At 59.7% G+C, this 27,444-nt stretch overlaps 2 protein-coding genes across 6 annotated transcripts in view; one reads left to right on the top strand and one right to left on the bottom strand.

Moving 5' to 3' along the window:
• Positions 1-12,868, top strand: part of PPP1R13B (protein phosphatase 1 regulatory subunit 13B) — an 88,862-nt gene extending 75,994 nt beyond the window's left edge. For all 4 annotated transcript variants that reach the window (XM_059058197.2, XM_067027680.1, XM_067027682.1 and 1 more), the window contains exons 9-17: positions 1,988-2,168; positions 5,698-5,852; positions 6,215-6,716; positions 7,858-8,624; positions 9,164-9,301; positions 9,372-9,505; positions 10,111-10,277; positions 10,985-11,184; positions 11,793-12,868. In XM_059058197.2, coding sequence (XP_058914180.1) covers positions 1,988-2,168; positions 5,698-5,852; positions 6,215-6,716; positions 7,858-8,624; positions 9,164-9,301; positions 9,372-9,505; positions 10,111-10,277; positions 10,985-11,184; positions 11,793-11,834 — 2,286 coding nt within the window. In that variant the 3' untranslated portion in view covers positions 11,835-12,868. The remainder of the gene's footprint in view (positions 1-1,987; positions 2,169-5,697; positions 5,853-6,214; positions 6,717-7,857; positions 8,625-9,163; positions 9,302-9,371; positions 9,506-10,110; positions 10,278-10,984; positions 11,185-11,792) is intronic.
• A 309-nt stretch (positions 12,869-13,177) lies between these two features.
• On the bottom strand, positions 13,178-26,706 carry ZFYVE21 (zinc finger FYVE-type containing 21). 2 transcript variants are annotated; one of them, XM_059058267.2, is made up of 8 exons: positions 26,491-26,706; positions 17,397-17,447; positions 17,029-17,197; positions 16,413-16,488; positions 16,239-16,330; positions 15,702-15,755; positions 13,851-13,993; positions 13,178-13,719 (listed from the first exon to the last, which is right to left on the bottom strand). In XM_059058267.2, exons 1-8 carry the CDS (start codon positions 26,626-26,628, stop codon positions 13,684-13,686), a joined length of 759 nt encoding a protein of 252 aa, XP_058914250.1. In that variant the 5' UTR covers positions 26,629-26,706; the 3' UTR covers positions 13,178-13,683. The 2 variants fall into 2 exon arrangements, with proteins under 2 accessions (XP_058914250.1, XP_058914251.1); XM_059058268.2 differs by lacking the exon at positions 15,702-15,755.
• Positions 26,707-27,444: the final 738 nt, after the last annotated feature.

Consider the following 27,444-nt stretch of genomic DNA (forward strand, 5'->3'; position numbering starts at 1 on the left):
GGCACTTTGCCCTCAGGAGTGGAAACGGAGCAGGCAGCCCGGTAGCTGGGACAGTGCTCGCAGGGCTCCTCTAGCCACACTCCCAAACCGGCGCCCTCACGGTTGACAGGTGTCCTCTTGTCAGCTCCTGCTGCTCTGAAGGCAGCCCTCAGGAGGCGAGGCGCAGGCGTCAGTAGCTTCGCCTGGCGGGACGGGCTAGGAGGATGCTAGAGGCGGAAGGGCACACCACTTCTGTGGGCATCATGGTCAGTGGTCTCAGGTGAAAAGTCTCTTATTTACAAATCCACACTTGGTTTTGTTTTGTTTTGTTTTTTGCGGTACGCGGGCCTCTCACTGCTGTGGCCTCTCCCGTTGCGGAGCACAGGCTCCGGACGCGCAGGCTCAGCGGCCACGGCTCACGGGCCCAGCCGCTCCACGGCACGTGGGATCCTCCCGGACCGGGGCACGAACCCGCGTCCCCTGCATCGGCAGGCGGACTCTCAACCACTGCGCCACCAGGGAAGCCCCACACTTTTTTTTAAACCAGAGTGCTTAAAGGTCAATGGTTAATCTGTATGATGCCATGATTTCAGATAATGATTTCCCTGTTCTCTCAATTAACAGCACACAGACCATGGGAGAGGACGTGTGCCCGTGCTCCATGCTTGCTTACATTACAGCCTTAGTAGTGGTGGGTCAGGGGTCTCTGGAGAACAGAATCAGTTCTGTGTGTACATGTGTGTAGAGACTGATCAGTCGTGTGATTGTAAGGAACTGCCTCATGCGGTTGTGGAGGCAGGCACACCCCAAATCTGCAGGGCTGGCTGGCAGCCTGAAACCCAGGGAGTTGTCTGAAACCCAGGGAGTTGTAGATGTTGCAGCCTGAGGCTGAAGGCAGTCTACAGGGAATTCCCTCTTCCTCTGAGGACCTCAGTCTTTCTCTGAAAGCCCTTCAACTGATTGGATGCAGCCCACCCACATTATGGAGGGCAATCTGCTTTACTCAAAGTCTGTTGATTTAAATGTTAAAAATACTGTTACAGCAGCATCTAGACATGTTTGACCAAATATCTGGGTATCACAGCCTAGCCAAGTTGATGGGTAAAATTAACCATCACAAATGGCTACATAAATATTACTTCTTATTCCATCTGATACTTCAAGGGATCTCCTTGAAGAAGTCGGTGCTTCTGCAGAGATGTGTCTCCAACCCAAAGGTTTTAGGCACCTTTGAACAATTGTCAAAATCATGGATGCTTTCTCCAAAATGACACATGCTCATGCATGCAGAATTTTGCAAACAGTTGTAGGATGGGTATGGCTCTCTCAGAGCCTGTCTGGGGAACTCTAAGGGTCAGTGTTTCTCTAGTCAGATCCCTGTTTTGCAGGCTTTTGTTGTTGGGCAGTGTCACGTGACCAGTGTCATTGGCTGTGGCCTGGTGTCCTTGCTGAGAACAGCAGAGCTGCCTTCAGGGAACTGGTCAGAGTCTCACCTGGTTCCAGACCCTATTACTTTGTCCTGCATGGCTCATTCAGTCCTTACAACGCTTATCCCGAATTTTCGGACATGGGCACAGAGGCTCAGAGATGTTGCATCACTTGCCCAAGGCAGCCCAGCGAGTAAGTGGCAGAGCAGGATTTGAAGCCAGGCTCAGAGCCCAGGCTTGACAATGCCTCTGTGCCCACCCAGGGGAGGGAGTGCATCCACAGGTGAGAGGGTTATGTACACAGAGGGGTCCTGAGGGGTTGCTCTGTTAGACACTCGGCTCCTGGTTTTATAACTCACAAACAGGTAGGTGTTATCACAGAGCATCACTCATATAGGACTGTGGGTTCAGGCCCTTTTTTGAAGTCTTGCCCTTTCTAGATACTGATCTTCCAGGGTGGTGGAGCTTCCTACATATGAACTGTTGAGTGATTGGCTCAAATCTGAGCAGTCGGTCATACTAGGCTTACAGTTTCTTTTAACGGAGGAGAATCTTGACTCTCATTTCTTCCCATTTTATAGCTGAGCCGTGTGAATGGCACGTCGTCGCCACAGTCTCCCCTGAGCACGCCTGGCAGGGTCGCTGCGGTGGGGCCTTACATCCAGGTTCCCAGCACCGGCAGCTATCCTGCCCCCGGAGACCCCATAAAGCCCCAGTCTCTCACTATCGCCTCAAGTGCTGCCCACGGAAGATCCAAATCTGGTGAGTGGACTGGGTCCTCTTTCGGGGGAGAGTGAGCAGGAAGGAGGACTTGGCGGGGGGGACAGTGGCCTCAGAGAAGACCCCCACGTTGCACCCAGCCTCTGTGATGTGTCCTCCAAGGCACTTTGTCTTCTGGGGCAGCATTTGGGGAGCTGTGTGCCACCACAGTAACGATGATCCTAAAACAAGAACAGGTCCTCTTTTTTGGACTCGGTGTCCTTACTGTGTGGCTTCTCAAAACACAAATTAGTTAAGACCTGAGCCTCTGCCGCCACAGCTTTTGTTTGCCTGTGAGGGTGCTCAGTGGCGGCAGGGGACGCCCCACTGCATCCTGGGCTGCTGGCCGTCCTCGTGCTGCGGCCCAGGCAGATGGCTGCCTCCCCATCAGCAGAGCCTGTAGCTGCTCTGCCTTCCCTACCCAGCATGGTCTCGTCCGCCAGAAAGTCCACAACCCACCCCTTGGGCTCTTGGCCACCCTGAATCGTGCGGTGTGACTGGACTCGGGCCCCCAGCACCGAGCCGGTGCGTAGCCGTCCCGAGGACATGGAGCCCCTGTGGCGCCCCCGGCTTCATAGCCGAGCGCAGGCCCAGGTCTCCACGGAGACACCGCACTGTGTCCTCAGAGGAAGACGGCTGTGCTTTACACGGATGCGTGAGATGCCAGGGCTCCTTGGCAGTGAGACTTTACGACAGGGCTGCCACGCTGGTCCATCACACACGGAGTCACAGAGCATAGGTGACATCCCTGACAGTAGTAGTGCTGACTGGGTCAGGGCTACATTTTGAGGACTTTTTTCAGGTTTGGTGGTGGATTTGTGTTGGTCTTCCGTTTGTTTGCTTTGAGTTCTCTTGCCTGGCACCTGGTCTGAACAGCAACACCACTGCCACCCCCACTGGAGGACCCGGGGCTGCTCTGGCCCAGGTCCTCGTGGGCCACGTGCCCGGCTCACATCTCTTCGTGGCTGTGTCTCAGAAGCCACGTGGAGCGCGTGGCCGGCGTGAAGCTCTACTTGCAGCTGTCTTTGATAAGCTGTTATTTATAGTTTGAACCACCCGATGGTGGGAGTATATATTCAGCTGTTGCCGATGTCAGATAATTAGCACAGCCGGCTCCTTCTCTGCTTAAATATCTCAAACCTGCCCCGAGCTGAGGAGGGCTCGAGTTTCCCCTCTTCTCTGTGGGTGTGTGCTAGGCCGCCTCACAGAGGCTGCCGGGAGAAGCCGCCTCACAGAGGCTGCCGGGAGAAGACCCCTCGCAGGGTGTCCTCCGGAGGTTCGGCAGTAGCCTCGCTCCTCCTCTGTGCTGTGGGGTGAGTGGGCGCAGGAGGCCTGTGTCACCCCCACGTTGGGGGGCAGTATCTCGGCCCAGATGTAGAGCCGGGGTGAGAAAATCTCCCAGGGGAGACTAACTGTGCTGTTGGCTGTCCTTCTGGTTCCCGTGTCACACAGATGGCCATGGTAAACCCAGAGTGACCAGCTCGTGGGCAGTGTCAGACCTCGACGTTGGGCCTGACTGTGGCTCGTCACAGCGCCCCACAAGCCCGTTTGCAAACCGTATGTCGGCTGGCAGGTCCGGTGGGAAGCTCTGGTGACAGTGCCAAATCAGCCGGGCTGCTCTTCCAAACTGACAGAGGCCTGCTCCTTGCATTCAGACCTGAGACAGAAACCACATACACATAATTGGTCCCCACCTTCAACCGGTGTGAAATCTGGGCTGGGTCGAAACACCAAATCATCCTCAGGAAGGGTTTGACAGGTGCTGGCCCAGCAAGGGTTTTTTGGTTTTTTTACAAAATTAAGATGATTTTCTGAGTTCATTATGAGGCTTTTAGTTTTATCTTCAGTACAGGAATCTCCCATCATACTTACAGATGATTGTCGCTTTATAATAAGAATAGGTGGTTTTCCTTCTGTACCTCCTGCCTCATCCTGAAGAAAGAAAACTCCTAGTCCCTGTCCAGTCCCTTTGCGCCTGATTTCTGTGAACTCTCCCGTGGCTGTGGGATTGAGGAGCAGCTGGTGGCCATAGTTTCTGTGACCCTGAGAGAGGCCGGGGACTCTAGCCCCTGCGGCCAGCCCCATCCTCCCTCCTGAGTCAGCAGCAGGCCCTGTCCATTTTCCCCTCAGCCCGGAGTTGCACCTCGGTGCATCCTTGCTGAACCTGTGCATCTCTGGCCCACACAACCCCAGTCTGATACAACCAAGGGGGTGTGAAAGCACACACACTTCTGGCCCGGAAGAGGCTGATGGGCCACACAGAGCAAAGCGATGGTTTGGACTAGGGCCTGGGAATGCCTCCCCAGGGCCCTAGCAGCGGCCTGGAGCCTGCAGTGGTTTCCAGCCGTGGAGGAGCTGAGCCAGAGTAGCGGTGGACACAGTGGGCTGGCCATGCTGCTGCCAGAGATAGATTTGGCTTAGGGGTTGTCGCTGCCTGGGCGCTCAGAGGCCCTCTCATCCTCACTGCGCTGACGCGGCCTTGTATGGCTGTGTGCAGAGCGGATTTGAGAGTTTGCTCTTCCTGTTTTGTGAGTCGCAGGTTTGGGCTCAAGCACAGTTGCTGTAAGGGGGGGTGATTTCCCTGCTGCTCTGCTGTTGCGCCACCTGCCCGTGCCGGCAGATGGGAGGAGGGACGAGGATGTGCTGCTCTTACAGGAGGGCTCAGAACAGTGCCCTTGGCTGCTTTCCCTCCCATACGGCTGATGCCTGGGAGGGTTCCCACTCCAGTCCAGCCCTGTACCCCTGTGGAGAGCAGCAGGGGCCTGAGGCGGGCTGAGGTCTAACCCTGTGGGCTCACTGTGAGTGGGCCTGTGTTACCAGGGAATGCTTCTGCACCCTTTCTCAGTTTGGAAGATGTTATGTTAAAAACATACCTTTCCAGCAGCTGTCCTGGAAATGCTGGGTTGACTGGCTTTCTGATCACTGACTGCAACAGAACGACGGCTGCCACTCCAGTCACTGGGGACCTGCACTGTCCTCCTGTGGTCATGAATTATGTTAAAAGGGTGGAAATGTCTAACAGATTAAAGTCAAGTTTTTCTTTTAATACTAGAAGCAGTACAGGTCAAACCTGTTATGACATCAAAGGGGTGTGATGTCAAAAGACATCAAAAGATGTCTTTTTTTATTGCTGTCTGTATTTGTAAATAGTGTTTGAAGACCAAGTGCCGACGCTTATGTTATTCATTGGTGTCGATGTAATGGCTTTGACCTGTATTTCAGTGGGGGCTGAGAACGTTCCTGCAATCCTCTGGCCCCTCGCCCAGGCTGGAGCAGCCCTGAGCTTGGTCATGGAGTCTCTGCACACGTGACCGCGCGTGGGCACTGGTGAGGCGGTGCCGGCAGAGGCCGACCTTGGTCGACCTGCCACGCAGCAGCCTGTGTGTGTGGGGGGGTGGTGCCTCCTGGTCATGGAGCTCCGTCAGAGCGTGATGTCCCAGAGGGTGATTTTTGCTTCTGGCAGGGGGTTATTTTTATGTTGGTTCAACTAATTTCAAGAAAAATTTTACTTCAATTCTGTGTTCTTTTCAAGCCAATGATGGAAACTGGCCAACATTAAAACAAAATTCTAGCTCTTTGGTGAAAACGACGCAGATCGCCAGTGTGGACTGGAAGGACTCGCACGTGGAGGCGGCCGTCTCGAGCCAGCCTGCGCCCTTGTCAGCCTTGGGAGCCCCAGAGAAGCTGGTAGGCCGCTTGTCTTTGTCACAGAACACAAACAAGCTCCTAAGTGACTGCATCCTTATTTAGCCTTGGTCTTATATCTAAGTGGTAGGAGGTGTCACGAGGGAAATTAATCCTGTTGGTGTCCAAATCCTACCCAAGTCTGAAGGAGTTCCTGGACCCTGAGCACGAGAGCTGGGAGCAGGCGTGAGGCCTTTGGTCAGGGTCGCTCACCCTGCCGTTCACCCCCACGGCCTGCCCCGTGCCTGGTCACAAGCCTGTTTGAAGAATTGCAAGTCCGACTTTGTGCTCTTGTGACCGTGGATGGAAATGTGCTTGACTTCTCAAAGGATGACTTTGTCTTTCTTTTTAACACCTAAATTTAGGGCATCGAGATTGGTAAAGTGCCACCTCCCATCCCTGGTGTCGGCAAGCAGCTGCCCCCAAGCTATGGGACGTACCCAAGCCCTGCGCCCGTGGGCCCAGGGTCGACAAACTCCCTGGAGAGGAGGAAGGAGGGCAGCTTGCCCAGGCCCAGCGCGGGCCTGCCCAGTCGGCAGAGACCTGCACCGCTGCCCCCTGCGGGTGGCCCCCACCAGCCAGGGTCTTCACAGCAGATTCAGCAGAGGATTTCTGTGCCACCAAGTCCCACGTACCCACCGGCGGGGCTGCCTGCCTTTCCAGCTGGAGACGGCAAACCTGAACTCCCACTAACTGTGGCCATTAGGCCCTTCCTGGCTGATAAAGGGTCAAGGCCACAATCCCCCAGGAAAGGACCACAGACAGTGAATTCAAGTTCCATATACTCCATGTACCTCCAGCAAGCCACGCCACCTAAGAAGTACCAGCCAGCGGCGCACAGCACCTTAAATAAGTCGGTTAAAGCAGGTATGGTGGGTTTGCACTCTCCATCTCTCAGGGCGAGGAAATCATACTTGAGAAAATGCCAATCCATATCCTTACTTTAGGGCCACGTGCTATTTAGGATTAAACTTGATTCTTACATAAAGTGTGGCCTTGGGTATCTGTGTGAGGTGGGGGTGAAAGATGACATGCATAGAGCAGTTCTGCAGGTGGACCACAGCTCTCTGACTTCCTGTCTGAGCGCCCGCCTGCCCACATTTCTCAGGAAATTCAGGTCTCAGAAGGCTGGCATTTCGGAATCTCCTCTTTTCCTCCTGCTTCGTAGTAACTTGTACAGGACCTATCTGGGGAGCTGGCGTAGTAGGAGCTCTGCCTGGATCTGATCCCCCTGGCCTCCTAGCAGTAGCTGAGCCAGGCCCCTAGGGGGTGATGCGAGGGGAGGGTTTTGCTGCTTTGGCATCCCTTCTCAGAGCCCACAGGGGAGAAAGCCCTGGTTTGGGTGTGGAAACTCAGCCCCGGGCCTCCTGGGGAGGCAGGTGTGAGCACAGAGCCCAGTTCTCCACATACGGAGGCTGACAGTGATTCCTCCCTGTGCAGCAGGATCCTGGGCATCTGGGCTGGGCTGGGGCCTCTTCAGACGTTCTTGGGCGTGGGCTGCAGTTCCAGAATCTAGTTGGAGAATCCCTAGGCAGGCCAGGCCACACTGTGCCCAGGGATGTCCCGGGTGGATATACCAGCGCTGGCCTGCAGCAGGCCCTGGCCTACGGGGGAAAGGCTTGCCAGGGCCACCGGATGAGCCTTCCTTTCTGAGGTGACCTGCGTTTTACATCATTTGGCTTGGTCCCAGGTCACGTGGGTTCTCCTTGGCCAGGAAACAGTGAACACCTGTTTAGGGCAGGAAGGCAGGTTTGCAACCTTTTGTTCTTTTTCATTTGAGAAAGCCCCAGTTCTGTAACAACTGATAAATTAGAGACACTCCACCTTCCAGGAGTTGGTGGGGTTCTGTGAGCAGCAGGTTCCTTTGGGATTTAATATGGGGACTTGGCATCCTCAGTGGCAGATTACAGTCTCCGTAGGAGCCCATCTCTGTGTCGTCAAAGGTGCTTGGTGAGCAGGCCCCAAAAGCCACAGGCTGCTGAGGTTGGTGTTCTCTGTGTCTCCCCAGTGTATGGTAAACCTGTTCTGCCGTCTGGCTCCACATCCCCGTCGCCACTACCGTTTCTTCATGGGTCGCTGGCCACAAGCACCTCGCATCCCCTGCCCCCTTCAGAAAGTGCTGAGAAGGAGCCAGAGCAGGACAGCCCTGCCCCCGCCGGAGACGGGGCCGCCGTGGAGAGCCTGCCGCGGCCACTCAGCCCCACCAAGCTCACGCCCATTGTGCACTCGCCATTGCGCTACCAGAGCGACGCTGACCTGGAGGCCCTGCGCAGGAAGCTGGCCAACGCGCCCCGGCCCCTGAAGAAGCGCAGCTCCATCACAGAGCCGGAGGGCCCCGGCGGGCCCAACATCCAGAAGCTGCTGTATCAGCGCTTCAACACCCTGGCCGGCGGCATGGAGGGCACCCCCTTCTACCAGCCCAGCCCCTCGCAGGACTTCCTGGGCTCCTTAGCCGACGTGGACAATGGGAACGCGGCAGCCAACGGGAACCTGGGCGAGGCCGGCCCCACCCTGCCCGCGGCCCCGCTCCCGGCCGAGCCTGCCCCCGCCTCGGACGCCAATGACAACCGGCTCCCTTCCCCCGAACCGCAGGGGCTCATCTGTCCCCCGAACACCCACCAAACAGCTGAGCCTGCCGAGGACGACAACAACAACGTGGCCACGGCCCCGTCCACTGAGCTGGTCCCCAGCCCTGGGGCCGAGGTCCCCTCCCCAGGGGAGGAGCACCTCCCCCCACCGCTCCCCCCCGCCGTGCCCCCGCTGACGGCCTCTACGGTGGGTGCCACCCTAGACCGGGGCCACGGCTCCCTAGTCACCCAGCCAGTGCCTGTGGAGGGGGTTCTGGGAGCAGTGGGGCTCATCCAGAGCACGAGGGGCGGTGGCCTCTTACCAGAGGGCCAGCCGGGGGGCCTGATGTGTCCCTGAGGAAGGGCAGCCATATGGGGATCAGAAGGGCAGGCAGCAAGGGGAAGGAGAACCTTCTAGACAGAGCCCTGGAGGGAGGGCAGTGCTGCAGGAGCAGAGGCAGGTGGGAACCCCTCACGGCTGGCAGGGCGGAAGCAGTTGGGCTTGGCTGTGACCGGCCTTGCTCCCTCTCTCAGGTGCCTGTGGCGCAGCCCGGCCCCTGAGGCAGAGACACCCTTTGGAGTCAGGCCGGGCTGGCCTGAGAGCAGGCTGGTCCGCGGTGCCCGGCACCCCTCGGGGCTGCGGGTAAAGCTCTGCCTTGGGCTTTAGGCCCTCCCCTCTTCCCCGCGCTTCCCCCCCGGGCCTGCTTCCGTGGGGTCATCTTGAAATCCAAAGCTTCCTCCTGACAGAGCAAACGGACCAACCTGAAAAAGCCCAACTCGGAGAGGACGGGGCACGGGCTGAGGGTCCGCTTCAACCCGCTGGCGCTGCTCCTTGACGCCTCCCTGGAGGGGGAGTTCGACCTGGTGCAGAGGATCATCTACGAGGTGAGCAGGCGGGAGGCCGCAGCCCTGGTGGCCCTGGGCAGGGGCGGGGCTCACGCACCCTGTGTCCTAGGTGGAGGACCCCAGCAAGCCCAACGATGAGGGCATCACCCCGCTGCACAACGCCGTCTGCGCCGGGCACCACCAGATTGTGAAGTTCCTGCTGGACTTCGGGGTCAACGTGAATGCCGCTGACAGCGACGGCTGGTGAGGGCCCCGGGGCGCTGGGGCAGTGGGGAGAAGGGAAGAGGACAAGGGTGGCAACTTGGTCCCAAGCCTGCGTATCCCCCTGGTCTTTGTTCTCACGGGGGTTTTGTTAAAGGCTCGGCTGTGATCACGCTCTTCACGTGGCTGACTGCTGACTGTAGGCTGAGCCTCTGCTGATCCGAACGTTTTTTAAGTGGCCAGAAAGCCTGTATGGAGGGGAGCCTCGCAGGCCGGCTGCTATGGTGCCGGCCCTGTGCCTCGTGGGCCTCATCGTGAGCTTCAGGCAGCGGTCTGCGCTGCTGCGTTTGAACAGCTGTTTTTGTATATTGTGGTAAAACACAGCCGTCACTGTCGCAGCCATCGTAAGGGACACGTCATTGGCGTGAGGGACATTCGTGCTGTTGCACCATGAACACCCAGCTTACAGGCCAGTGTTCAGTCCACTCCCCACCCGCCCTTTTCAGAAACGTGTGTGGCCCAAAACTGTTAGTAGAAGTGAGGCCACTACACAGGCAGCAGCACAGCAGCTCGCGGGGTACTGAGCACACAGCCCTGGGGGCCGCCTGGGACCCAGCCGGGTGTGAGCACCTCCTCTGTCCCTCCAGGACGCCGCTGCACTGCGCCGCTTCCTGCAATAGCGTCCACCTCTGCAAGCAGCTGGTGGAGAGCGGCGCCGCCATCTTCGCCTCCACCATCAGCGACGTTGAGACTGCTGCAGACAAGTGCGAAGAGGCGGAGGAAGGCTACCCCCAGTGCTCCCAGTTCTTACACGGTGCGGGGCAGGCGGCGGGGTGCCCCAGGGGAGAGGCCTGTGAGGGCTGAGGTGTCCCAGGGTGGGTCTCACATCCTGTCCTGTGGGGGAGGGAAGCTCCCTTCTCCATTAGGCAGGGCTGGGTTTTCCAAGGGCTAAACAGTCACAGGCCATCCACGCTACACCCGAGGGGAGAACCTGTGGGCCCAGCCTACCTTAGACCCTGGGGACCAAGTGACAAATGAAACGGGCAGTGCCCTCCAGGCCCAGCTCCCAGGACAGAGGCCGTGCAGCGGGGCTGGGGGGCGGCCGGCCTTCCTGGGGACCCACAGGTGAGTCCTGGGTGTGAGCTCACTGGGTCACGGTGGCTCCGTTGCTCTGGTGGTGAGTGGTTCCCACTGTCCAAGAGCAAGTCACGCGGCTTCTTTAGTCATTGACTTTTGGACGTTTGTTCGACGTGTGGGTTGTAAGTTTCATCTTAAGAAACGCCTTTTAGAACACTGCTTTGCTCCTGGACACGAAGGTTCCGCCACGGTCCTCTTGCTGGGGCGTGGAAGGGACCGCTGGCGTTAAGCAGAGGGCGGCAGCCAGCCTGGCGTTTGACCGCTCCGCCGCGGCCCCCACCGGGCTGCCTGAGGACAGCAGCGTGTCCCTTCTGGTCCCGCTGCAGGCCTCTCTCTCGCAGCCCGCCCTCCACAGAGACCTGACCGTTTGCTCTCCCGTCCCAGGGGTGCAGGAGAAGTTGGGCGTGATGAACAAAGGCCTGGTGTACGCTCTGTGGGCTTACGAGGCCCAGAACAGTGACGAGCTGTCCTTCCACGAAGGGGACGCCCTCACCATCCTGAGGCGCAAGGATGAAAGCGAGACGGACTGGTGGTGGGCTCGTTTTGGGGACCGGGAGGGCTATGTGCCCAAAACCCTGCTGGGGGTAAGCGCTCTGCGCTGCACCTGGGGCCCCGTGCCGGAGCCAGCTGTGCCCTCTACCTGCCCGTGGGCGTAACAACCTGGGCTCCAATCCTACGGGCTGGAGACTGCCTTTCTCCAAGCCTCGTGGGAGCCTGGGGGGGGGGGGGATCTGCTCTCGAGGAGGCCCGTGGGGAGGCCGGAGCCCCCCGACAGGGGCTGCTCACAGCATGCTGTGCTCGTGGGGTCTGTAATGGGGTGGGGCACAGGGTGACCGCAGGCTGCTCCTCTGTGTTACACGGGTGGTTCCTCAGACCCTTGGCCGGGCCGTGCCTTTGCTCTCATGTTCCGTGCCCAGTGGGACTGGCAGGTGCTTTCATGACACAGTCACTGGACACCGTGGGACTGCCAGGCACCCTTAGGGGCCTTGTGAACAGTGTCAGTGTCGAGTGCCCTGAGAGGGACGGGAATGGGGTATCCTGAGAGTTGGGAAGTTCTCCGTAGGAGGGTGACAAGCTGAACTTCAGCCTGAAGCAGCTGGTGTGCGGCCTTCGGAGGGCAGCCTGGCCTCTGGACGGGGTTCCTGCCCAGTGGGTCGTCCCCTTGTCCTAACTCCTGTCCCTTGCTTCCCAGTTGTACCCACGGATCAAACCCCGACAGCGAACACTGGCCTGAACTTTCCTTTGGAGCACCGCACGGGCTCTCCAGCGACGAGGAGCCACTGAAGAGATGATTCTGCCATTTCTCCGGGAAGCTGAAGCTAGAAATGGCTTTACTGGTGCTCCCTTTAGCAGACAGCGTCCACAATGTGAAAGCCCGGCAGGTTCTAGGTGAGGCCCTTTCTCCGGTCTGCCCGCAGCTGGGAGAGAGAGACCTTCGCCTCCAAGAAGACCGACTTTTGCCAGTTACTGTAAATCCGAATAAATACCCAGCTTTCTCACCAACTGCCCCCGTTGCCATTAAGAAGCCCTGTAATTAACCCCTGGTCGGTTGCCAAGGAAGACGAATGCTGTCACAGACTTGGGCCCCAAGGCCGTCGTCCCTCATTCCCGGTGTCACCCCAGCCCCAACAATGAAAACTTGCAGCTGCTGTGAGGTGCGTCCCCTCGCTAGAGCCCTGCCCTCCCGTTTACTAGAAATCACAGAAACCCGGGGCACCTTTTTCATCCTCACCACACGCGTTTCTTCATCACCAAAGGAGCCCCTGTGTGGAGACTTCTGTCCAGCGGTGGTGCCTGATGTGTGGGCTCCACTTCCTGTTCCGGGCCTCGGTCTAGGTCACCGACAGGCCATGGACACGAGGGACCTTAAGATCGAGTGACACGTGGTCAGGAGTCTCAGCACAGCACCGCCTTCTCTGCAGCCTCTTGCTGCCCCGGTGTGGTCCTCGCCCCTCCCAGCATGGACGTGCTCTGCCGAGGGCCGTGCAACCCGCGGGCCAGGAGGCGGTGGACGCGGGGACGCCTGCAGAGTCCCGGGGCGGCTGTGGGGGCGGGCGGGCAGGGCCCCCGCCGGCTCCCCGGTCCCAGCCGTGATACCATAACCTGCCTGGTTCCAGACTTGAAGCAAGTAAGGCGCTTCCCTGAAGCGTCAACTGTACGTACAGGCTTTTATATACCAAAACTATTTTTTGACTAAACCACTCGAAACTGTCAGAACCATGTTGGAAATGTTTTTTTTCTCTCATTAAAATCCAGGCCCTGAGCTTATTTTCCATGTATGAGTCTTGTGTGTAATTTACGTACACACGCGTGTAGATCCTTGTTGCAGAATCGCCTACCTTTAAGCACCGACTGACTGCACAGCGCGCTGATGAGAAGCGAACAGCCTGCAGGGCAGTCTCTGGATGCCGTGCAAACGTGCCCACAATAAACCGCTGTCTCTCACCAGAGGCTGTGAGTCTTGTGTTCTGGAGCCAGAACTGAGCTGAGCATGAAGCTCGGGTTGTCTGGACACAGCGAGGTGAGGCCTGATCTGTATTTTCAAAATAAGTTTTAATCATAAGCTTTATATACAAATTGTTGTACAATTAATTATTTTAATAAAGGGAAATAGTGAAAAGTACAAAACACAAATCTTGTTCCTTCCCCTGTGAAGTAGCAAAGGTTTGTTCATAGCCCCAGATGAGTGACACGTGAACGGGCAGTCTGTGAGATGCGCTCCAGTACAAATCAGGCCGAGTTACCACTGCCCAGGTCACTCCCGTGGAAGAATTAATGGAACGAACATCAAGGGGCCAGAACCATCTAGTAAACTTGGGCACTCATAAAAACACGGTATAGGTTACGCTAAAAAGAGTTTAGCAGTAGTGTAGCTCAGTCTCTCCCACCCCCAATTAGGCATCGATAAGAGACAAATTCTAAAGCACGAGGTGTTCTGAGCATTAATCAACTGTGTACATATTGCACTAGGTAAGCTCCGAGTACTTGAGTTGCGTTTCCAGCACGTGTAGGGTTAGTTGAGCCTGTGCGTGCTTGGCGAGCAGGTGCTGCTGCCCCTAGCGGACTGTCCAGCCCGCGTGCCGTTACTGGTCCCGAGATTCGTAGAGAAGCTTGGCAGCCTGCAAGGTGACCAGAGATAAGTGCGTGTGCCTGGCTGAAGCCAGTGGGGGCACCCCGGCTAAGCAGGCGGCGGGCCTCCCTCTGGGAAAGGTGGGCAGTGCTCTGAGCAGGAGGGCTGGGCCCGCGGTACCTTGTGCATGGCCACCAGCCATGCTGTCGCCTGCCTTCTGCTGCCGTTTGCGTCCTCCCCGGCCGTCAGCTTCAGCTGCGTCACGCCCTCCGCCCCTGGCGCCGTGTACTGCAGGGTCATGCCTGTGGCCCGCGCATTGCCTCCTGGATGGGTAGACAAGGTAAGGACGCCCGGGGGGACGCTGAGCGCCCAGGGTGCCACCGGCCCTGATGTGCTGGCCGGGGCGCCTCCTCCCCAGCCCTGGTGCTGGTCTCGGACGGAGGCGGCCTGGTGGCGGGGCCTGGGCTAGGGGCTGCCCAGCAGATGAGCCCGAGCTCACAGGGCGGAACAAACACTCGGCACCACATGGCCGAGAACCCAGGGGGAGGCATGGTGCCGTCGGGAGGGCTGCCCAGGCTGCACCCTGCCTGTCACGCTGGCCTCACCCCCACCCTACTCTGGAGAGCCAGGGTCAAAGCAGAGGGCACAGGCGCCACCAACACCCCACTCTAGTACACGAGCTCCCGAAAAGATGCCATGTGGGGTCGGCCTGCTGGGACACTGCCCGCCTTTGGGCTGTGACACCATGGACGACGAAGGGACCCCGGCACCTGCTCTGAGAACCAACGGCTGGAGGAACAGACGGCCCTTCTGTGACGACTGCGGTCAGAAAAGTGGCAAGGAGACCAAGCCTCCCAGCGGAGTTTGCCTACAGCTGTTCTGGTTGGTGACTTGGGAGGAAAACTCCATTGTGAGCAGTTACCCAGCTCAGAAGACCCCTTCCATCAGACGCAGGTCTCAGAGTCAAACGCAGGCCGGTGGGAGCAGGTAGGTGCTGGGTGGGAGAGGCCCGGCCCACCAGGAGGTCGAGCCGGCTGGAAGTGCCCCGCCACCCAAGGCCTGGGACGCCCCCCATGACCTTTCATAAGCCACGGTTCGACCCTGGGTGTCAAGCGGCGTGTCCCCGCCTGGGCTCCTTGCAGGTGTGCCCCCCCCCCCGGGTTCTGGGGCAGGCAGGCTGCGTGCTCTGCCCACCCCCCGCTCCCGTAAGTAGACTCTTACTGGCCCAGGCCACGTTTCCGTGGCTCCTACGACTGCTGTCGCATTTTGAGTCTGTGGCCGGCAGAGCTGCATGCAAGTACCTGGGCCTCGACAGAAAGTGCGCGACGCTGCTGTGGCCGCCGCCCCCGCCGCCTTGGGAACACATTTTTCTGGGCATTTAACGGTTCCGGAAGCCTGGGCAGAGCAGGGCTCACTGTCCTCCCAGCACCGCCACAAGGGGGCGCATGGCGCCACCAGCCCCCGGCCCCGCCCACACGCGGGAAGGACGAGGAGGGACGCCCCGGCCTGGGTGGGGGGTGGCCCCCCGCTTCTCTGGACCGTGACTTCCGCACCTTCGACTCACGGCCCAGCATAGGTGCCGCCACGCACAAGCCTGTGCTCGGGGTCGGGGGGGGGGGGGGGCGCAAACGCCGCGCCGGCCCGCTCGCCTCGCCACCTGTGGGCCCAGGAGCGCAGGGAGGCTCCTACGCTAGAACACGGGGGCGCGCGCGCTGCACAGGGACAGGAGCCCACTGGGGAGGGCCGCCACCCGCGCCCCCCTCAGGCCCAGCGGATGCCCAGGGGAGGATGCCCAGGGGACGTTAGGAAACACTGCGTAGGGCTCCCCTTGGGAGCGCAGAACTGAGCAGATGCGATAGACTGCTTCACTTATGCTTTGTCTGCCGTCTTAGACCCAACTGTCTTTCAGACCAACCAAAAGGAGGGAATGTGTGTTTCACAGAGAGCCTCGGACCGCGGCACAGAGCACACAGCAGCGCCTGAAGGAGGCGTGGCCCGGCGCAGGGGCAGGGAGAGCGGCAGGGAGCTGACCTTCAGCGGCGGGCTGGCTCCCCGGGAGGCTGCTGTAAGTGTGCATGTCTTTTTCTACGTCAAGAAGGTAGGCAGGCAGGAGAGAAGAACAAGCAAGAGCCGATCAGAAAACAGAAAGCAAGCCGGACTAAGTCACGTGGGTTTCTTCAGCACACTGCGCCCAACACGGAGCACCAACTCCACTTCCGTGGAAGGACAGCTGCAGCCGCGCGGAAGTTTAGGTGGAAAGATCCAGAACAGGCTAAGCGCTCCGCAAGCTCCAGGAGGAGGGTCGTCCCCGCACACCCTGGGGGCTGTGGTGCTGGGCGGGCAACGCTCCAGGCACCGGGGGATCGGGCCGATGCCTGCTGCCGCCGGAGCCTTACCCCTGACCCAAGTCCAACCGTAGGTGGAACGTACAGAAGGCAGAGTCCCCGCTTGTTTTACATGTTAAGCCCCGTTCGCCTGGCGAGCTCCTGCAGCCGCCCCCTAAAACACAAGCCCGGCACGGCCCACAGACCCCGAGAGTCACCCAGGCCGTTGCCACACGGCACTCACCTCCAAGAGGGACGCCTTCAGCGAGCATCTGCACAGCAGCAATCCGCGTGACCTCGACCTCGTGGCGACTGTCCCCGTCCAGGAGCAGGTACCTGCAGCAAACAGGGTGTCCACACCGCATCACTTCGGGCTCGGAGCGACGGAGCGTCCGTGACAAGCAGGACCCGCTCTTACCTCTGGTTGCTGGAAAGACGACAGACCATCGTGTCTGACTTCTCCGAGTTTCCAAAAGTTACGAGGAAGGTGGCTCCTGGGGATGAAAACCAGACATGAGGACCTGGCAGCTCCCTTCTCGCCTCCCCTTCCAGGCCAGCCCACCAGGGGACACGCACAGAGGACAAGAGGAAAGCAAGACAGGTGGCAGCTCTGTTTCTGCGGGGCCCTCGGCTGAGGTGGAAAGGCCGTGACGGGGTTGGGGTTCAACAGCGGAAATAAAAGGCGCTGCCTGGGGCTCCCAGGGGCCTCACCTACCAAGGGCCTGGATCACAGGCGCCGACTCTCCCCCAGCGCTCAGGGGCCCCTGGGCAGCACTGCCCGCCCTGCTGCCAGGAGTGGGAGGAGGCCCGCAGGCCGGGGGGGCTAGGCTGCCAAGGCCGGGGGGGGGGTGCAGCAGGCACGGGGAGAGAGCTGCTCTCTCGTCACCACCATGTCCCGGGACGGCGTGGGCCACACCTGGAGTCCCAACCAGCGGTCCCAAGCCTGCAGCAGGCGCCATGCAGAGACAGAGGCCGGGCAGGGTGTCACAGCATCGCAGCCACCACATGACAGACACGAGGCCCCAGGTGCTCACCACTCAGGAGCAGCTTGAGCTGCTTGTCGTAGAACTCGGCCTCCCGGTGGGACACCAGGGCGCACTCGGCGCACTGCCGCACGGGGTCCACGAAGCACATGCGCCGCAGCGCCACCTTCTGGCTGCAGCACTTGTCGCAGAAGCACTTCCCACACCGGCGACAGTGGTGCTGGAGACGCGGGGCAGGCAGTGAGGACCCCCGGAGACCCACGCCACCGGCATGCACGACCAGATGCCTCGAGGGTCCCGACGGTTTCCCAGCGGCCGGAACCCCACCTGCTGACCAGGCCGCCACTGTCCCCGAGGCTCCGCGACAGACAGCGCCCACTCCCACCTCCCACTCCCACTCCCGCCCCACCGCAGCTCACCTTCCTGGTGAGAAAGTCAAACTTGGTGTCGCACTGCATGCACCTCGGGCACTAGGAGAGAAGGTGACAGGGCATCAGGACCCGGCTGCCAAGGCCACGCGGTCAGCTCCTCGGGGAGCCCCGTCCTGTCGCTGGAACCCAGGATCGGCTGTGAGATGATGCGATGCCGCAGCAGAAAGTGATCTACACCGGATCCCCGCGCGGAGAAGCGCAGTGGGTCGGCTGAGCTGCGGCAGCGTCCAGCTAGCAAGGGTGCTACCAGCCCCAAATGCCCGGGGCTCAGCAGGGAGGCTGGGGACAGTGCTCCAGGGACTGGCCGAGGCCCAGGGCTGGAAACGGCCATATTATCACCAAACAAACCAACCACGCAGAGGACCTCAGACCTGTTATCTGACACAGAGCGAGCGTTTCTGCCCATCCTGGCGCCAAGTGCGGACAGACTGTCCCCGCGCCGCCAAGGCTCAGCCTCCACGGTGGGAAAGCTGCTCCTGAACACATGTGCCACCTCACCCAAAGACACGGTGACAGTAAAATGCCACCATCAGGGAGCCAGACACCCTGACCACCACGCACCCCGAACCCGGCCAGTCCCCAGTCAGTCCTGGCCCACACGGCCTGACCCCAGTGCCCTGCCCTTCGTCCTCAGTGCCTGGCTTCAATTCGGGCAGCCAAAACCCACTCGCCGCCCAGGCTTTGTTCCCATCCTGCCAATGCAGTGCTTGACCTTGACCCCTGCTCTGCACCCCTCCCGCCCCCAGGCTCGCGGCTGCAGCCGGGTCTGTCGCTCTGAGGAAATGCACAGCAGGTGCCAGGGCCCACCATGGGGCCGGGACCCTGAGGAAGCTTCTGGAAGGAGCCTGGCATCCACACGCAGTGTGCCCTTCTCCGTGGGAGGGCAGGCGTCCAGGCCGGCCCCCAGCCTCACCCAGCTCTACGTGGCCACGGCTCCACCCTGGGCTGGTGTCTAAGCATTCTGAGATCCCGTGATTGACATTTCCTTCTTTTCTCTTTGCTCTTACGCTGCTTTCTGGGCTGGGACACAGGGCCTGGCCCACCTTGGCCCTCCAGAACCATCCACAGAGTCCCTGCCAGCTTCAGGCACGAGCTGGCTAATCACAGCGCAGCTGCTTCCACCAGCCCCTGCCACTGCCTCTCGCTGTCAGTTCTGGAACGTTCCGTGTGTTTGGCCCTCGGGCCTCCACCCATGGCAGGGCATCTGTGTGCCACGCTCTCCTGTGCCCTCACACATCTGCCAGCCACAGAATCCACTGGATGTGGGGAAAGCCGGCGGGACCACCAGCGTGAGGCCAGGTTCCAGTGCGAGAGCTGCCTCCCGAGTCTATGTGCGTCCTACACCCACAGCGGGGACGTGGAGCCCAGGGCTTCCCCACCCTCACCGGGAGGGTCGCATCTAGGCAACTGAGAGACCAATTTCTAAACTAAGACCACAGCAGAATTTAACGTTTGCTCCCGGGGCTTCCCTGTTGGTGCAGTGGCTAAGAATCCACCTGCCAATGCAGAGGATGAAGGTTTGAGCCCTGGTCTGGGAATATCCCACATGCTGCGGAGCAACTAAGCACACGTGCCACAAATACTGAGCCAGTGCTCTAGAGCCTGTCAGCCACAACTAGTGAGCGCACGTGTCACAACTACTGAGCCGTGCACCACAACTACTGAGCCTGCGCTCTAGAGCCCCTGAGCCACAACTACTGAGCTCACGTGCCACAACTACTGAGCCCATGTGCCACAACTACTGAGTCTGAGCTCTAGAGTCCATGAGCCACAACTACTGAGCCCACATGCCACAACTACTGAGCCCACACGCCACAACTACTGAGCCCGCACGCCACAACTACTGAGCCTGTGCTCTAGAGCCCGTGAGCCATGACTACTGAGCCTGCATGCCACAACTACTGAAGCCTGCGTGCCTAGAGCCCGTGCTCGGCAATAAGAGAAGCCACCGTAATGAGAAGCCCGCGCACCGCAAGGAAGAGCAGCCCCTGCTCACCACAACTAGATAAAGCCCACACGCAGCAACGAAGATCCAACGCAGCCAAAAATAAATAAATTAAATAAATAAACTTTTTAAATAAATAAATAATAAAATTCCCTCCCTTAAAAACATTAGGGATCTAGAAGTTTTGTATTAACCTAAATAACCAACGAGGTTATTCAGAAAATGTACAGGCTTTTTTAAATAAGGCAAGTTTCCTGTGGATTATATAAAAGAAGCTTTTAAAGTTATCAAGAGAACAATTTGATATGAAAACAGAATTAAATAAGGAAATAAAGCAACTGGTGAAGATATGAGAGTAAAATTACCACCAAAGAACTCACACCTTGTCTGATAAACCAGCTGCATCGAAAGGAAACGAAAAGCCCAGGCCAAGGCCCAGCAGCGGGCCCCGTGCACCTGACCTGGACCCAGAGGCTCTGGGGTTCCAGGAAACAGCTGTCTGGGGAGACAGAGTCCAGAAACCAGGTGTGAGCAACCCACCCGCACCATGTGTGACAAAAGCTGCCTGGGTTCCAGCCTCGCAGACTACGTCGCACCCAGGCCTGTGTCACCGCGGCGCCGCTAGGGTGGGCTGGGGCTGGTGTCACAGACAGGCACACTTGCAAGGGAGATCCGGGACCCACAGGAGCTCAGTGAGGGCCCTGTGTGCGAGGTGCAGGTTCAGGCACAGACACGCACAGCACACGCACACAGGCAGCTGCCGCTTGATCCTCCCTGGGCTGCCCCAGGCTGCTCCCCAGCCGCCGGGCGGTAGCACCAGCAGGGCCGTCCTCGTCCTCGCGTGAAACAGCGTCAACAGTGGAGCCTCCAGCCCCCTCCGGGGCCCCTGTGCTCACCCCCAGGACTCCCACCCCGCAGCTGGGAGGAAGCCGGTGGTAAGGGTGGCCTCCACAGGGTCCCCTGGGCGCCGACTAGAGGACAGGGGAGCCGGGGGGCGGCACAGACAGGCTCTAGTGCAACACCCGACGCCGAGCGCGCTCCCGGCTGCAGCCCCAGGGTCAGAGCCCAGCGGCCTCAACCCCTCGCCGGGGCCAGGAAAGCAACAGCTGACTCGCGCCCACCCTGCCGATGCAGGAGAGTTCAGACGAGGTTGGGGGTGTGCTTTCTGGTGGGGAAGTGAGGAGATTACGAGCAATCAAAGGAGAAACCAGAAAGCGCCACAGGAAGCCGGGCCCAGAGGTAAGACTTCAGGGCAGAAGGGGCCTTCGGGGATCGTGGGGTCCACCCCGGCACGCAGCCAAGGGCAGAGGCTGGGCCACAGGGCTGCTCGGAGACCCACAGTCTCTGCCAACCTGCTGTCCGACTCCAGCACAGGGAGCCCTGGGGCTGCCCAGGGCAGCGCATCGGGACGGCCGACAGGGCATTTCCCCTCAAAGTAGAAGAGTCCGAAGAGAGAGTTTGGAGAGTTTAAAGGAGTGTTTAAAAAGAAGTTACTACAGGGCTTCCCTGGTGGCGCAGTGGTTGAGAGCCCGCCTGCCGATGCAGGGGACGTGGGTTCGTGCCCCGGTCCGGGAGGATCCCACATGCCGCGGAGCGGCTGGGCCCGTGAGCCATGGCCGCTGCGCCTGCGCGTCCGGAGCCTGTGCTCCGCAACGGGAGAGGCCACAGAGGTGAGAAGCCCGCCATACCGCAAAAAAAAAAAAAGTTACTATAAAAAGGACAGAGTTTGGGAACAGATGCCCACCCTCCCTCTGAGGCTGGAGCAGCAAAGGGCAGTCACGCCTCCTCCCACACTGTCCTTGGCGGCGTTGGGAGAGATAATACCTGCCCGGCTGCACCTGGCTCGCACGCTAGACCGTTTCTCAGGCTACGTGGGGACTTCCCTGGTGGTCCAGTGGGTAAGACCCTGGGCTCCCATCACAGGGGGCCCAGGTTCGATCCCCGGTCGGGGAACTAGATCCCGCACGCGTGCCGCAACTCAGACCCGGCACAGCCGAAACAAACAAGCTAATAAATAAATATTTTTTTAAAAAAAGCTTCCTCCTCCTAGAGCCCGTGCTCCACAACAGGAGAAGCCACCTCAATGAGAAGCCCGCGCACCGCAATGAAGAGCAGCCCCCGCTCACCACAACTAGAGAAAGCCCACGTGCAGCAACGAAGACCCAACACAGCCAAAAATAAATAAATTAAATAAATTAATTAAAAAGAGAAACGCTTCCTCAAAAATAAATAAATCATAAAAATGAGTTACAAAATTACATGTATTACTGTATCTTTGTTGAAAGACAACCGGTTTTTTTGTTTGTTTTGTTTTGTGCTACGGGGGCCTCTCACTGTTGTGGCCTCTCCCGTTGCGGAGCACAGGCTGCAGAAACACAGGCACAGCGGCCATGGCTCATGGGCCCAGCCGCTCTGCGGCATGTGGGATCTTCCCGGACCGGGGCACGAACCTGCGTTCCCTGCATCGGCAGGCGGACTCTCAACCACTGCGCCACCAGGGAAGCCCCCCTCAACATCTTAAAAAAAAAAAAAAAATCAGCCTGCCAATGCAGGGGACACGGGTTCGAGCCCTGGTCCAGGAAGATCCCACATGCCTTGGAGCAACTAAGCCCATGTGCCACAACTACTGAGCCTGTGCTCTAGAGCCCGCACACCACAACTACTGAGCCCGCGCGCCTAGAGCCCATGCACCGCAACGAAGAGTAGCCCCTGCTCGCCGCAACTAGAGAAAGCCCACGCACAGCAATGAAGACCCAACATAGCCAAAAATAAATTAATTTTTTAAAAAAGATTTAACTCATTAACTAATGAGGGAACCAATAAGATGTTAGAAACCAGCTCACGGGACGAAGAGCAGACACAGAGCAGCCCCGGGAATGAGACGAATCTGACAACAGATGCTTTCACTGGGGTGGGTGGGGTGCCTGAGGGAAGGAGGGGGAGGGACAGAACATCTCCAAGGACAAAGCCCAGAGACAGCAAACAGGGAGCAGCAGGTGCAGACCCCATATCCCAGGAAGGAGAGGCTGCCACTGTCCGTGTCCCGCAGGACGGCCAGGAACCCACCTTCTCCCCACACTGGCAGCAGCGCCCTGCCGGCCCAAGCGGCCGTGGGCAGCTCTCCTGGCTCCTCACCACGGGGACCCGCCTGGGATCCCGGAGGCCAGGAGAGCAGAGACTGGGGACGCCGCCCCCAGTGCTCTGGGAACGCGTCCTGCAAAGGGGCCCTCCCCTCTCGCCCTAGAGAAGACTAACAGACACCCCTGTCCACCCAGCACAAGCCACACGTGGACTGCAGATGGGACTGGCTGACTCATCCATGGGAACAAGGCGCCCACGAACCTGATGTGATAAAACCTTCATTAATCTCTCCTTCCTTCAGGGCCTTGAACTCTGACCCACCCGGTAGCCTGAGACAGGCTGTCCTGGGGTGATGCAGCCCCTGATCTGCTGTCAGATCACACCACCTGCCCCTCCCACTTCGTTCCCCTCTAGCCTGGGCAGCCCCTCCCACGGAGCAAGCCCCTGCCACCTGCCCTTGGCGGGCTCGCAGGGCCCTGGGCCAGACCTCCCCCCACAGGGACACTGTGGGACACAAAGCTCTCCTCACCTTGTTTTTGTTTGACACACTTGTGCTCTCTCCTCCCCGGTTCTGCATCTGCAGAGCATTTGTCGTCCGTGACAGTGCAGAGCCATCATCATCACGGGCCATACCCAGCGCCCAGGACAGGAAGAAAGGGGGTGCAAAGCTGCACGGATTCTAACAGTAACATTCAGTAGTCTGGGCTACTTGTAGCAAGTCCTTGTGGCTGTGCGCCCAGACAGCCCACCCCTAAGCCCGCGCTCCTGGCCATGAGACGCTCGGACTGCAGTCACACCAGGCCCAAGCTATTCCCAGGCCTCCTCCCCGTCCCGCCACTGCCTCCCCACCTCACAAGCTCCCAGGGGGCACAGAGACACCAGGAAAGTGAGTCTCAGTTACTTCTGGGGCAGGAACCCCTCTGAGAAGCTGAGAGCTACAGACGTACCCACATCCCCATGTTTTCCAACATCTGTAAGGGATGCCCCTGTGGGCCCCAGCTACCAAGCTGGCACAGAGTCAGGCACTGAGTAAAGAGTTGATAGGGCTTCCCTGGTGGTGCAGTGGTTAAGAACCAGCCTGCCAATGCAGGGGACACGGGTTCAAGCCCTGGTCCGGGAAGATCCCACATGCTGTGGAGCAGCTAAGTCCGTGTGCCACAACTACCGAGCCTGTGCTCTAGAGCCCACGAGCCACAACCACTGAGCCCGCGAGCCACAACTACTGAGCCCACGCGCCTAGAGTCCGCGCACCGCAACAAAGACCCAATGCAGCCAAAAATTAATTAACTAATTTAATAAAAGAATCCCACTTTGATAATAGCAACACAACGAGAAAACCACATGTAAATAAATTTTTAAAAATAAATAAAAGAGTTGATAGATGGGCGACAGGCTGGCTGCTAACGGACCCAGCAGGAGACAGCCGGACGAAGAGCGCAGGGCAGCTGCGCACAATCGACACTCATCCACCCACGGCTGGGGGCGGGGGGGGCGGGGCGGGCGAAGCTGAGGACGGCACGTCACCCCCTGCCATGCTCCACCTCTGCCCCGCCACCGCCCGTCCCAAACCACAAGTAAACCTACTTCTCAGCACTGGTATTTCCACGCTTGAGTCCCCTCCCCACACACCAGGGTCGTGGGTCCCAGACGCACTGAGCAGGCCGAGTGCTGCCAAGCCAAGCGAGCAGCAGGGCAAGCCCCCCGCCCCCCACGCCCACACCAAGAGCCGCCGCAACCAAGGCCAGACTTCATCCCCACTCTCCCAGCCCAAACTGCCCCACTCCAAGTTTCCTTTCCTCCGGACACTTCCTTTGGTCACTTCTGGACTCCAGGACATTCCCCAGTACATTTCAACACGCACTTTCTCAAAGTCAGAGGAGAAGCTGTCCACGCTCACTTGGAGGCTTCCTCCCCACTCTGAGCTCCCTCTGCCTCTAGGGCCTTCTTGGGCTGCTCAGGTGGCAAACTGCGGGCGTGTTTCTGGAAGGCACCCCGCCATCCTTCTAACACGAGAACAAAACTTCTGTTACAGGAGAGAGTGCCACGCTGATCCAAGCACTCCCACCCAAACTGATTACTTTCCCGAGAGCCCCCAGACAGGCCGGCAGGGCTCCAGACACACCTCAACGCCAGACCCGCAAAGAAGGACAAGACATGCAGTACAACTTGCCAAACAATCATTTCAGGAAAGAGCAAAGGGCCCTGAAGAGGGCTGGCAGAGGCGACCCAGAGGTTAACTGAAGAGCAGCTCGCGGGCTGCAGGGGAAAACTGCACATCGTCCAGAGGGGTGTTTTCCCGCACATACGGTCCCTAAGGAGGTGGACATATCCCTGCTGTGAGCATTTCATGGGGGATCAATCAGGGGGAAAAATGTCTAAAGAGGGTCCTCGGGGGACAACAGTGGAAAAAGACTGACACTCTGACCTGGCCTCGAGGACACGCTTGGTGCCCACTCGGTGAAGTGGAGATGCTGCGGACACAGTATGTCCCCTGTCCCGGCTCCCCTCCCCCGCCGTGGAATAGACCAACTCGCCTCTAGCTCCTGCCCTCACCTGCCTCCTTCCACGTCAGGCTGTGCGGTTCTGACTTCTCTTCGAACCTTGATAACACCTGCCGGGCTCCCTCACTGATGCAGTTAAAAGAGCTCCAAAACGTGCGTTCACTTAGGAGAACGAGAGTCGTGATATTACCTTTTTTCTCTTTAATCACCTTTTAACAGCATTAGCCAAGGAGACCACGCGAGAAAAGATACGTTCTGTGATTTCAAAGACTGCAAACGCCAGGAGGAAAAATGCAGAAGAGAAAGAGCACAGACAGGGCGACCAGAAACCCAAGAGGAAGGGAGGACGTGGCCTGGGCCAGCTCAGCGACCCACCTGCGCACCAACATCTCGCCCTCTCTGTGCACTGGCCTGCAGGGACTCGGTGACCCGGAGACGGGAGGAAAGGGCAGCCCTGGCAGGACGGCTCTGAGACCTCTTCGCGGCTGGCCCAACCGCCCCTCCGAGCTCTGGGCCCTTCACTGCCAGTGCCCTGAAAACACCTGATGAGGATGATTGCATCCCTCTCCCTTCGCCCCGCCCCCGGCAAAAAAACGTGCCGCCTGCAACCGTGATTCTAAGGGGAGGAAGGAAAAGTGGTCAATCGGAATGCTGGAAGGAGATGCAACTTCAAGCATTTTCAAACACCGTGCTACTTTTATGTCTCTGGGACGTCTGTGATTTACAGGAATGCAGTAAGTTTTTCCGCCTGGCTTAGCATAGCTCAGAATAACCGGCTTACGGGATCCAGTCCAAACCCTGTGGCACAGCACGAAAGGGCCTTCAGAGGTTCCGCCCCCACCCCGCCCACGGGAGAGCTCACGCCCCGCCCTGCCGCTCACCTCTGGGAGCAGGTGCAGCTCCCCAGGCAGGACGTCCTCCAGACGCCCCACGTGGACACGCGCACTCACCCCCAAGACTCCCTCAGACACCACTGCCAGGCAGTCCACACAGCGAGAGTCCCCTACACAGAGCGCTGATTATAAATAAACAAACACGGGCCTCCTCTCCTCCCTCGCGGGAGGGGGTCGCAACTGTCTCAAAGGTTCCAGCCCAGCAGCTCGACCAATGGATGTGGCGGAATCCACAGATGACCTCGCAGCTGGGCAAAGCCCGGGTCGTATCAGGAAGGGAGATCTGTGAGGAGTCACAGACAGAAACCTCGGGGGGCAGTTTCTTAAGAGCGGGGGAGACTGGGCGCCCCGCGAAAGGGAACCAGGCCAAGCAGAGTACCCGTGGCCCAGGAGGGGTGGAGCCCGGGGGCTCCGCTAGGGCGCGGGGCAGGGGTCCCGAGGGCGGCCGGGTTTGGGGGTGGGGAGGACAGAGGGGCCGGAGGCAGTTCCGGGGCCAGGGTGCGCAGGGAGCGGAGGGCGGGTCGGGACGCGGAGGGGCGTCGGGGAGGCAGGGCGGGCCCAGGGAGCCGACCCGGGGCGCGGACGCGGGGAGGCTTGGGGGCACGGGGAGGGGACAGGAGGCGCGGACCCGGTCCCGGGGCTGACGGGCTTCCGCGACCTACCTCCTTGTCCGGGACCCACTGCGGCTCCTCCAGGCCGAACGGGCTGCCGAAGGCGCGGTGCTCTGGCACCATGCGCAGGCCGCTGGGGGAGCGCACCAGCTTCTTGGCGTCGCGGCGCGCGGCCACCTCGGAGGACATGACGCCTCCCCAGCGCTCGCCCTCCGCCCGCAACCGGGCCCTAGACCCCCGGGAGCCCCGCCCCGCCCCACCCCGCCATCGCGACTGACAGCGCCCCCGCCCAATCGCCACGCAGAGCACGGAGCGCGGACCAATCGACGCCAGGTGTCCGCCCCGTCTCTGCGCTCTCCAATTTGCGCAAGGGTACCTCCCCTGCCACCCTGCGGTCGGCCACCAATAGGCAGTGAGGGCCGGCCCGAGAAAGCTCCGCCCCCTCGGGGCTATTGAGACTTTGGATTGGCCAGTTCGTCGGCGACGTGAGCGCTGCTTCCTCTCTGATTGGCTTATCCGGCGCGGGGCGCCCGGCGCTCATTGGAAGAGTAGGCTGCGAGGGGTAGGACGGCGCGAAGAAGCGTGTGGAGCGCGGGCTAGGTGAGTGCGAGGAGTGGCCGCCGTGGTCCGGGGCGGGATGGAGGCAGGGGTGGCCTTGGGCACCGAGAGCGCAGCTCGGCGCCCGCGCAGCCCTCCTCCTGGGGCTTTGCGGGGACGGGATCGCGCGTCATCGATGCCCCAAGCCGCGGTTCGCACCCGCGGGCGGGCGGGCAGAAGGCACAGCCGAGCGAGGGTCCGAGCGAGTCCCGGTGGCGGGAGGGAGCCCGGGGCCGGGGCCGCGCAGGCTGGCGAGCGGGTCTGGTACAGGAGGGGCCCTGTCCTGGGGCCGTCAGCCCGCACAGCTGCAGGGCCAGTTTGGGATGTGGCAGCAGTCTAGGGGACGTGGGGTGGGGCGGGAGAGGGTGAGGGGTGGACAGCCTCGGAGATGCAGCGCCCGGTGGGAAA

The sequence above is a fragment of the Kogia breviceps genome, chromosome 3 (assembly GCF_026419965.1).
Source record: "Kogia breviceps isolate mKogBre1 chromosome 3, mKogBre1 haplotype 1, whole genome shotgun sequence".
NCBI classification, from domain to species: Eukaryota; Metazoa; Chordata; class Mammalia; order Artiodactyla; family Physeteridae; genus Kogia; species Kogia breviceps.

Excerpts from the sequence above, each read along its gene's own strand:
- ZFYVE21 (XM_059058267.2), bottom strand. The coding sequence starts at position 26,628 with ATGTCCTCCGAGGTGGCCGCGCGCCGCGACGCCAAGAAGCTGGTGCGC. Across the intron at positions 16,489-17,028 it reads GCTCAAGCTGCTCCTGAGTG|GAGCCACCTTCCTCGTAACT; the intron begins GTGAGCACCTGG and ends TTTCATCCCCAG. Across the intron at positions 13,720-13,850 it reads GGCTGGTGGCCATGCACAAG|GCTGCCAAGCTTCTCTACGA; the intron begins GTACCGCGGGCC and ends GTCACCTTGCAG.